The following is a 12452-nucleotide window of genomic DNA, read 5'->3' on the forward strand; positions in this document are numbered from 1 at the left end:
TGGGGGTCTTTTTTTATGATTCAACTATTGTCTTATCTGCGCAAATATACGATAAATTAATTTTGTTATTTACACTTATCTTTTTTTTTATGGACAATTGAAGCTTGGGAAAAAACTGCCTACATATTTTTAAAACTATAATAGAATCTCGTTTTAACAGATTATCTATGATCCTGATGTAATCATTTTAATATAATTATTTTCAAATATTAGAAATGTATATTTAAAAAATGTGAAAATAATATAAAAACTTTTAGAGGATATTTTAGCATTTTCAGCTTGTAAGAAATAAAAGGTCAACATAGTAAAATTTTAATTGTCTTCATGTGCTAGAGAAAAGAATATAAGTCTACCACCCAAGGCAAGTGACACTAACTCAAAAAAATTTGAAAATCAAATTGCACACTTGACATTATATCTAATTACTATCCTTTATTGATACCATTCAAATGTTCTGTAAGAATTAGAGAATATTTTTTCATGCTAGATATAGAGATAGAGCATTTTGCCTTAGGACAATAGAAGTATAATTTATAAACAAGCAATTATTTATTGTGACATCGTCACAATGCCAGACTGCAATTTTTTATCACAATACACTTAAGTTTAGTAGCATCTAGCTCCTGTACATCATACTTTTCCTGTTAACAACAAAGTCATGCCAGCAATCTATCTAACTCCATTCAGGAGAAAAATTTTGATTTGATACAATGTGACTTTTGACCCAAAACAGAAGTTTGTGTATAGTTAAATGGGGCCTACTGCCCTAAGCTTTCTATATATGATCTTGACTTTCATCTATCTAATACTATTCTTGAGATTAAGGAAGGACAGACAGACAATGGTGGGACTTTATAGGTCTACAATTTTTTCAAATTGCAGCCCAACAAAATATTCTTTTTCATTCTACCAAATACACTTTATTTGAAATTTGAATAATTAAAATGAATTTGGAAATATATTAATATATGAAATTGTATAATTCAGTTATTTGTAATATCATTTATTTCTCAAAGAATCATGAAAAATATTTATATAATTAAGTAATAAAAACCAACTCCAAGATCTTTAAAATATAATAAAAAACCTGCTTTATTGCAGCTCACTCTAATAACTTTCCCAAGCACTTTCAGACAACCAAGTCCATGAGCTCCAATAAAACAGACTTTTTGTTATATTTATAAAAATAATTTTAAATCATAAATTTCAAAAACATTTTTATTATAAAAATTGTTAAAAATTTGAATTCTGAATTAAAAAATATTTTCATGTAAAATTACTGTAATTTTAATTGTAAATCAATAATACAATCAATATTACCTTCCCATTTGTTCTGCAATGCTCATAAATCGATGAGAAAAGATAGAGAGTTGAATTGTGTCAAGTTCAGTTCCAATTTTTCTTCTTACACTAGACATAATCTTGAAAAACAAAAACCTTTATGTAACTAAATTATTTCTATATAATATATAATATATAAGATAAAAAAAATATTAAATAATAATCATTCATAATAAAAATTAGCCCATATTTCTTTATTAAAAATACATAATTAATTTTGATTCAGTTTCTTAGTATTTAGCCAGTTACACAGCACATTAAGTATTATAAACACATTTTTTGTTTGCATAATATCTACAGAAATAAACAGAAACCATAATATCTACAGAAAACCTGTTTACAATATTTTAAGTTCTGATTATTAGTACATTCATCCATTAATATCAGAATAATTAATACTGTTTAAATGTGCTTGTTTAAATACTAAAAATATTAATTATGTTATTGTAATGTTATTGAAATCACATAAAACAACTTAATTAATGTCTTGATATGAATTGCATACCACACCATAATAATGATAAAATAAGACACTTTAGAATCAATAACCAGTGTGANAGAATTAGAGAATATTTTTTCATGCTAGATATAGAGATAGAGCATTTTGCCTTGGGACAGTAGAAGTATAATTTATAAACAAGCAATTATTTATTATGACATCGTCACAATGTCAGACTGCAATTTTTCATCACAATACACTTAAGTTTAGTAGCATCTAGCTCCTGTACATCATACTTTTCCTGTTAACAACTTTGTCATGCCAGCAATCTATCTAACTCCATTCAGGAGAAAAAATTTGATTTGATCCAATGTGACTTTTGGCCCAAAGCAGAAGTTTGTGTATAGTTAAATGGGGCCTACTGCCCCTAAGCTTTCTATATATGATCTTGACTTTCATCTATCTAATACTGTTCTTGAGATTAAGGAAGGACAGACAGACAATGGTGGGAATTTATAGGTCTACAATTTTTTCAAATTGCGGCCCAACAAAATATTCTTTTTCATTCTACCAAATACACTTTATTTGAAATTTGAATAATTAAAATGAATTTGGAAATATATTAATATATGAAATTGTATAATGCAGTTATTTGTAATATCATTTATTTCTCAAAGAATCATGAAAAATATTTATATAATTAAGTAATAAAAACCAACTCCAAGATCTTTAAAATATAATAAAAAACCTGCTTTATTGCAGCTCACTCTAATAACTTTCCCAAGCACTTTCAGACAACCAAGTCCATGAGCTCCAATAAAACAGACTTTTTGTTATATTTATAAAAATAATTTTAAATCATAAATTTCAAAAACATTTTTATTATAAAAATTGTTAAAAATTTGAATTCTGAATTAAAAAATATTTTCATGTAAAATTACTGTAATTTTAATTGTAAATCAATAATACAATCAATATTACCTTCCCATTTGTTCTGCAATGCTCATAAATCGATGAGAAAAGATAGAGAGTTGAATTGTGTCAAGTTCAGTTCCAATTTTTCTTCTTACACTAGACATAATCTTGAAAAACAAAAACCTTTATGTAACTAAATTATTTCTATATAATATATAATATATAAGATAAAAAAAATATTAAATAATAATCATTCATAATAAAAATTAGCCCATATTTCTTTATTAAAAATACATAATTAATTTTGATTCAGTTTCTTAGTATTTAGCCAGTTACACAGCACATTAAGTATTATAAACACATTTTTTGTTTGCATAATATCTACAGAAATAAACAGAAACCATAATATCTACAGAAAACCTGTTTACAATATTTTAACTTCTGATTATTAGTACATTCATCCATTAATATCAGAATAATTAATACTGTTTAAATGTGCTTGTTTAAATACTAAAAATATTAATTATGTTATTGTAATGTTATTGAAATCACATAAAACAACTTAATTAATGTCTTGATATGAATTGCATACCACACCATAATAATGATAAAATAAGACACTTTAGAATCAATAACCAGTGTGAAGTATAGGTAAACGATAAATCACAAATGTTTTCATAACACCTTCTCGGGTTTTTTTAATTCTAAATAAGCTGTATATTTATTGCAGGCATTTATAGCATCCCTGAAAGAGACAACAGATGGGATAGTGAAATGCTGTACATTAGGTCTACTAAACATTCAATGGAGTCAGGATACGTAACATAAATCTGATATACAGCATAATAAGAGTACCACTGCATTCTCTACTTATGCGACGAACCCTGATATTATGGCAGACTTTACTGGAGCCCAAATCATCCTAACTACCCCACATGCAGAACACCTCAAATGGTTAAAGGCAGTTAAGATTTTTAAGGCCTACTAAGTCCATGTGCATTAATTTTAGAGATAAGATTGGCATGGCATGGCAAGCTTTACTTGACTCTATCCATGGCATGGCAAGCTTTACTTGACAGCGATATTTAGTGTTCAACCATATTTAAAGATAATGTGAAAACTCATGCACATAAATTCCCTTTATTCAAACTCATCTTATGATTCAATTTTATATTCTAGAATGATTTTGGAACATCCAGCTTATTTAGAATTAAGAAAACCTGAGGAAGAACCCAGAAGGGGTTATGAAAACATTTGTAATTTATTGCTTACCCATACTTCACATTGGTTATAGGTTCTAAAGAGTCTTATTTTGTCTTGATATAAAATATTGATAATTTATATATTGTATCTTGTCAGATATTTATTAAATTCTATATTTAAATAGATATTTAAGTAGTTTTGTTTGTACTTTTTCTTACTTTCTAATGTTTTCTTGTGTTAAATGTTATTTACTTCTTAAATTTAGAAACTTTTTAACAAAAATAAAATAAAGTACACTTGATCTAGACAATGCATTAAAAGACTCATAACAACTATTTAAAAATATTTTGATGTAAATACCAATTATTAAATAAATTTAAAATATGAAAAACATAAGCAAGCCTTTAATATCAATCAAATTCATGTATAAATTAAAATGTTTATATCATATCATATTAATAAATCTATTACATATTTTTTATCTTGTAATTATTATTATAAAAAAATTATTTTATAACAATGAAAAATTTCTCTTCAAAGATATTAATAAATTATTTTAAAAATTCAAAGATAATATATAAATAGAAGACCAGAAAAGTGTCATTAAAAGTCAAGAAAAATGAGCAATAGAGAAGTAATTTTGACACAAAAACTTTCAAGACAGAAGCAACTGTAACTGTGAATGGCAACACTGTTGATAAGCAAGAACATAAGACAACATACTGATGAAATGGTGGCACCTGTTCAGCAGTGCATGAAGCAAGAGCAGTGTAGTTTGTCCAATTTTTGACAAAAACCAAATCAACATCCATTAACATATGCATGGACAGCAAGGAGACAACTACACGAGTTGCACACAGATGTACAAGTAGAGTTCTAAGATTCTAAAAACTGTCATAATTATGAGGAAGATTCTCCATGGCATTCACTGTAATCCCAGCCTTAGAGAATCTTCTACAGAACTGTGGCTATTTTTGGAACCTTAGAACTCTATTGGAACTATTGGAAATTTTTATAACTCTTTGGAACTTGAACACCTATGTGCAACTCATATAGTCATCTCCTTACTGTACCTACATGTACCGATAGATGTCGATTGGTTTTTGTCAAAAATTAGACAACGTTACACTGCTCTTAACTGCATGCATTACTGGAGAGTCACCATAGTTTTATTGGGTTCATTGCCTTATTTTCTGATACATCAATAGTGTTGTCAGTCACAGTTACTGTTGCTTCTGACCTGAAAGTTTTGTGTCAAAATTACTATACTATTGCTCATCCTCTCAACTTTTAATAGTACTTTACTGATTTTATATTGAATATGTTTTGTATATAATGTATCTATGTCATTTTCATAATTTATATTTTATTTGCTTAATTTCTAATTAAAATATTGCATTCCTTTTGCAAGAACTTTCAGAAAAAGTTATTAGTTACTAAACTACAAGGTAAAAATTTTTTACTATAGCTGATTGGTTTAGGAGGTAAAATATCAGACTGTCATGCAAAACAATATCTCAAAAGAATTTTTTTTAATCCCTATTTTTATTTAGTTCTAGAAATCTCATTCTCTTTCCAATGAGTATGTGAAGTAATTGTTGTATGGTACTAATCATGTCATTCCTTCTCTCATGCAGATGGCTGAAATTCAGTGAAATCTATATACATTTGATTCCGAACACACTCATAAGAAACAAAAGAGAATATAAGGACATCTTTATTTCATATTTTTCAAATATTTTATTAAACAGAATATTTAATCATTGAATAGTAATTTCTGCAAATTAAAGATAACATGCAAAAAAATATAAATTATAATATACTCAATACAAATGGTGCACAATAAATACTAACCTTAATTTTTACATCTCCCTTTTCAGTAATATATGCTTCACAGTCTGGTTCTACTAAAATAGTGCTAATATAAACAAAAGAAAAATAGGGACATGCATAGGGTTAAATACTACTACAAACTTTACTAGTCAATTAAAAAACATCTACAGAAATAAACAATAAAAATAAATAATTTTTACTATTCATGCTGTTTTTATAATTAATGATACTTATATTTACCAATTTGCTTCTATGATAATACATGGACCTTTAAGGCAATGACCATAAAAAAGATTCTGGAGGAGATAAACTGGAGTATCATGATATCCATCTTCAAAATAGCATTTTGTTATCTACATTTTAAAAATATAAAAATATCTAGTAAGTATAATATTAAAAAAATATTAAATTTTTAATTTTTAATCATCATTTACCATTTCTATCTTAGCTTGTTCTGTACTCTGTGGGATACTTTTAGCTATATCAATGTGTGTTTGACCGATGCCACGAACTCTTATATCATCGACAATAATTGGACGATCAGGGATGATAAAACCAAATTCTCTCTTGTAACTGTAAGAAAAAATATAGAAATATGAAAAGTAATTATTTCAATCAAATTTTTAATAATTATACTCATTGAAAAAAGTTACACTTCCAGATAGAAAATTCTGTAATACTACAAAACTTAGCAGGCAGGTATGTAAATACAGTCGACCCCCCTATAATTACGATTCCTATAAAACTACGAAAAAATATACGTATTTTGGAAATGTTGAGTCGGATTAGTGTAGAATCGATTAATTTTATGGAAGAAAACCTTTCAATCAGCCGTAGTCCGTAAACTTGACACGTGTCGGGCTGTGATTGGAACGACTTGTAAAAAATCAGATTCCTAATAAATTGGAACGTATCTATATCTTATAGGGGGTTGACTGTAATTACAATTGTGATCCAATTGCATGTCAGGTAATGCCATCAGAGTGCCTTAAAATCAGATATAAACATCTACTGAAACCCGATGCTTAGCAAATAGACACCCATGATTGCTGTAAATAATTGGGCTATAATTTGGAAATATTAATTATGAATTACAAATAAATTTGGGACTAGAGGGAGGCATTAGGCACCATATCATATTAAATTTATTGATAATAATTATAATATTTAATTAATTAATTTAGAATAAACTGGAAGAAAAGAATCAGTCCAATCTTGCCATAATTATTATTTCCAAATTATAGCCCAATTATTTACAGCAATCGTGGGTGTCTATGTGCCTTAAAATCACTAACCAAGTAGCCTGTAAAAAGGCTGTGTTCAGAATTTTCAGTGTATTTGTTGTTTAGCAGTCTTCAAACACCAAGCCCCTGTAAAATGTATTTTATATAGTCAAACATATTTCACACAGTTGACAGAATTTGAGAACGGTCATATAATCTAGCTGAGGAAAAATCAACCATTTCCCAAATTGCCCACCATCTAGATTGTTGTGGCCTGAGCATGTATTAGAAGCAGTGGATATGTCAGGACACATGTACACAGCAAGCAGTTTCCGAACACCCCAGACAAACCACTAGAAAAGATGATTGTCTACAATATAGAGACAGGTGGTAGCCTCATTACAGAACCCTGTCTTTTCCTATACCTAAAGCATGTATGCATGGCATCCTGCATGTTTTTGAAATGTATAAAAGGAAACTATACAACAGCATTAGCAGAGAAAACGCTTGATAAAAACATACATATTAACTGGGACCAACTGATTATTATTATATCACGCTGAGGTAACTTCCTGATAAGAACAACAGAACAGCTAACTTCAACATATAAGAACCTTATAAATAAACAAAAGAAGGATGTAAGCTTAGATTTGGATATTATCACAAGCAAAGAGAATTAAAAGTAAGGATAAAAAATCCTTTGCTTATAACGGGAAAACTACCATACAAGCACAAAAAATGAAATTGAAAAAGCTTTTTGTTCTACATTAGATCCAAAATTTTTGTTTTATGTTAGATCTGAAGTATATAGTAAATATCTGAAAATGATTGTAATACTACTTCTCTTTATAATCTCTATAGTTTATTAAATTTTTCGATATTTCAATTTAATATATCTCAAGATTTTCAATTGAAACTGAGTGGTTTGACTAGATAATTAGTTTGTTATTATTAAAGAAAAAATTAATTATAGAAATTAAAGTTATTTAAAAACTTCCGTCATGTAAACTGGTATTAGATAACTCATATTGTCTTCAATAATAAATTATATTCATGTCAAAATAAAAGTGAAATTAAATATTTTAACTATTTGTTGCAATTATTTGTATAGTAAACTTTAACTTTCAAGAAATCAAAATACATAAACTCTACACTATATTTTATATATATAACTTACATGTATTGAAAATATTTATATATTATTAAATTATAAATAGAAATATAACACATCTTGAAATAAAAAACTGGTTCATAAAAATATTCTTATTCATTTACATATATTCAATTATTATTTAAACAACAATAATGGTATTTAAAATTATTAAAAACTAAGATTAAAAAATTTAATTATTTTTTTATCCTATATTAGAAAATCTTATGTTAAAATTATAAGTAATGGCATACTTTCCAATAAAAGCAGCTTTAAAATCTCCATATTTATATGTATCATGATCACTTTGATAATCAATAGATGTACACATCAAAGCACAGTCTGTTCTTTCATATCTCATATGTAAAAATGGTTCTGTTATTATGGATGATCTAAAAATAAACAAAAGATTTTTAGTTTAATTATACAACATAATTTAAAAAAATATGTATATCAGTATACTTCTTCGAGATGCAATCTGAAAAATATCAATATTTTTCAGATTGCATCTCGAAGAAGTAATCTGAAATTCTACACTATATTTTATATACATAACTTACATTTATTGAATATATTTTTATATTATTAAATTATATTACTTTTACAATATATGCTTATATATTTATATAATACTTTATATTGAGTAATTTTTATTATATAAAAATTAAAATTAGTTGCTATCTATACTACAATAAAAATAAATGAAATAATTTTTATATATTTGTGTAGTTTTAAATATTTCTAAATAATCAATAATTTATGGATGATATTACCGATGATATCCAAGTATTATCAGTGTAATGTTCTATCAAAACAGTTAATAAAGTTAATGAGTCTATATACTTTAAATGATCTCTTAGATGTAACAATAAATATACATTAAAAAAAATCTCTTATACATAATGCAAATTATAAAGTCTCATTTCATAGATCTAAAATATATTTTATAAATAATAATTTAAATTTCTTTAGTTCCAGAACTTTTATATATTTTTATGTTATTAATACTTATGAAAGCTCTTTGTTATATTTTTTGATTTTCCAATAAAAAATTTGTATGATGAACTGAATTTTTGTATTCAGTTATACTAGTTTTATTATTAATATTTACAAGAATAAAAATGACATAAATTTATAATTATAAATAAAATTCTTACTCATCAAATCCTTGTTTTTTCAATTCATTTTTACATTGATTAACCAGACTGTCAATTCTTTGGCAAATAATTTGATATGAATCTAAAAAATATAAATTTATAATTACAATACATAGAATAAATAAAGTAATCTAATAAATTATTTATTTAAAACCAACCAGAATTGTAAACAAGGGCACAAGGTTCTTGAGCTTCATGAACAACATCTGCTAAAGCCATACCATAAGCTGAAAGTATTCCTGCATATCTAATAAAAAAAATACTCATAACTACTATAAATCATTAACAAACAGATTTAGAGAATTATGATTTAATAATAAATGTGTTATGAACAAGGGAGAGTATAAAATAGGATAAAACAATAAAAGTAATAGTAGGTGATATACAGTAAATATGGATAGGATGTTTAGAAGTATAAAGAAATTTAAAGAGGAGATGGTTTTAATAAATAAAAACTGCAAATCTGGGAAAAAAATCAAAATCTTTGCACATTCTTTCATGAATTCATGTCTTAAAAGTGACAAGAAACCCTTACATGTATATTGTTAATTTTTATTTTTATTTTACTTTTTATTTTATTTTCATTTTATTCCGTGGATATTTAATTTATAATTTTATTATTTCTGTTATTCCGTTGCTTATTTAAATTTTTAATTTTGAATTTTGTATTCTATTAATAGAATGCTTTAGTTCCAATTTTCGTTCTCAACTTGAGGATGGCCTGTAAATCAGGCTAAAAACGTTTGTTTTTTTGAAATAAATATATTTCTCGGAAGGATAAGGTATTATTTATCTGTTTGGTGATTTGCTGGGTACTGTTTGAAATTGTTAATTATCAGCATAACCGTTTTCCATTATTTTATTTTGATTTTAATTCATTTTTACTATTTAATGTAACACTATTTAATACTATTGTATTTTAATGTTCATAAGATTTATATTTTCAAGTTTTATTATTTTGAAGATGTTTAATTGTTAACTAATTTCTATTTTACCAAACTCATTACATAATATTGTTTTGTTTTAATTCTGTAAGCCTGAAAATGACCCCTTAAGTGTGATGAAAATATTTACAAATAAATATTTATTTCACTGTGAATAGTGTTTTTACCCCATCCTGTTTTAAACTATAGTGATTTGTTGTGTTACAAAACAATGATAATAATAATAAAGAAATAACTTCCACTTTTAATAGTTTTCAAGAGTATTTTTTTAATAAATGTCCTTATGAATTATCAATATATTTTACTATTAACATCAAGATAAAATCAAAATTTAAAGATTGCAATTTTAAAGTTTTATATGTTAATAAAGTGTAAAGATTTTATTATTTAAGGCTATTCTGATTCATTTATAAAAAGCACTATTATGATTCAGCACTATTATTCTAGCTTATTGGTAGATTAGATGCATTAAAAAATCTTTACATAAAAGAATGTATAAATCTAAGAAGTTGAAAAAAAGAGAAATGTAAAATTGTATTTAATTTACCTGTGAATAAATACTGTTGACATACCCAAAGAGCGAGCAATTGCACAGGCATGTTGACCTCCTGCACCTCCAAAACATGCTAAAATATGTTGGGAAGTATCATAACCTTTTCCCTGAGTAAGAGCTCTTATTGGGCGACACATAGCTTCATTTGCAACATTAATAAATCCCATGGCTACTTCTTCTACACTCATACTTTTTGCTTTAGATTCATCAGATTGGTTTTTCAGAAATAAATTTATCTAAAAAATATCACATTCTTGAATGCATAATATATTCAAGATTGTAATGTATTAAATTTTTATTAATGAAATCCAATTTCATTAATTTTTAGTGTAATGTATAATTTTAATAAATAATTTTCCTTTGAGTAAAGATATTTCTTTATAATTAAAAACTTAAACTATAACTTTTTAAATAAAAAACTGAAAAAAATCTTATAATTAGTAAAAAATTATTCACAATTTATATAATAAATATAATTTGTTGAAACAACTATTATGTTTATTTAAAGACCTGTTTTAAATATTTTAACATGAAAAATGTAAAAATTAAAATGTCATATAAAAACTTCTTTGTGAATAATATGCTACAAAATAAGAGAGTTTCCACAGAATTGGCAAACTTTATTCTTTTAAAATAATTGTAAGAGGAGAAGGAATGCAAAACTAAAACTCTTTATTGCTATAAAATTTGAATATCTGAACTTTTATTTATCTTTATTAGACCTTTTTTCTGGTTTTAACCAATCAATGCAAATTTTATTACGCTGATTGACAAATATTTATTTCAGACCTCTGCCCTAAATATTCAAATAAGTAAAAATCAAACAAAATGAAGAGACAGACATCCAGAGTAAGAGAGTTTTTGTCAATTTTTAGTGCTGAGCATTATCAATTGCCCTTAATTTGCTTCATCTTTTGTCTTGACTAGTATTCTTTCTCTCTCTGTCTTCAGGTATGTAAAATTTATTGACTGTGAAACTAAATTATTGTATGTGCTCTCTCTCCTTATATTATAGAAATGTTGCTATCTCCATCATCTTACGTATGGAAACTTCATGGTTCCACATATGTAGTCATAGATCATTGTTGGGCATACAACCAACTGGTATCAAATTCTGACAAATTTTTGTATTGTAAATAATTGCTCAGCTGTGTAAACACCAATATGTATTGATGGTTACACAGCTGAATAACTGAGTAATTGCTCCACAGCAGGTCTTTCAGGTCAAAGTTTGGCATTCAAAAATTGGCCAGAAAAATAATGGCTTTTACATTCTGGGACAAAGATAGTGTTAACTTGATAAAGAGTTTGCTCTAAGGCTGAAAGACCAAGAGACCAACACAAAGAAAGATAAATCATGAGATACTCTTTCTGCAAAACAATGCCTATCCACAGCGGCGGCCTTATCCATTGCGAGGCTCTGGGCGGCAGATCTTTGCGAGGCCCTGGGCGGCAGATCTTTGCGAGGCCCTTGTCCTTTGTGCAAAGTATGTGAATTGAAATAGTAGGCACTTATTAATATTAATATATACTGTACTATAAATTAAATTTATTTTATTGTTATAACTAATAGCCAAGGATAAAATAAAAAGTTTTAAATATCAACTTTTTTCTACTTGGTTGTTGCGCGAGGCCCCTCCAAGAGCGAGGCCCCGGGCGATTGCCCTGCTCGCCACCCCCTAAGGCCGCCACTG

General features: G+C 26.5%; 1 protein-coding gene across 1 annotated transcript in view; it reads right to left on the reverse strand.

The window, feature by feature from the left end:
• LOC111617967 (5-oxoprolinase-like) overlaps window positions 1-12452 on the reverse strand; it is a 43243-nt gene that overhangs the window by 25513 nt on the left and 5278 nt on the right. The window contains exons 3-10 of the mRNA XM_023359375.1: window positions 10753-10994; window positions 9420-9508; window positions 9262-9343; window positions 8359-8496; window positions 6166-6304; window positions 5972-6084; window positions 5753-5816; window positions 2762-2862 (exon numbers count right to left, since the gene is read on the reverse strand). Of these exons, the coding sequence (XP_023215143.1) occupies window positions 2762-2862; window positions 5753-5816; window positions 5972-6084; window positions 6166-6304; window positions 8359-8496; window positions 9262-9343; window positions 9420-9508; window positions 10753-10994 (968 nt within the window). The remainder of the gene's footprint in view (window positions 1-2761; window positions 2863-5752; window positions 5817-5971; window positions 6085-6165; window positions 6305-8358; window positions 8497-9261; window positions 9344-9419; window positions 9509-10752; window positions 10995-12452) is intronic.

The sequence above is a fragment of the Centruroides sculpturatus genome, unplaced genomic scaffold, assembly GCF_000671375.1.
Source record: "Centruroides sculpturatus isolate CEXI.00-Female unplaced genomic scaffold, Cexi_2.0 scaffold103, whole genome shotgun sequence".
Lineage (NCBI taxonomy): Eukaryota > Metazoa > Arthropoda > Arachnida > Scorpiones > Buthidae > Centruroides > Centruroides sculpturatus.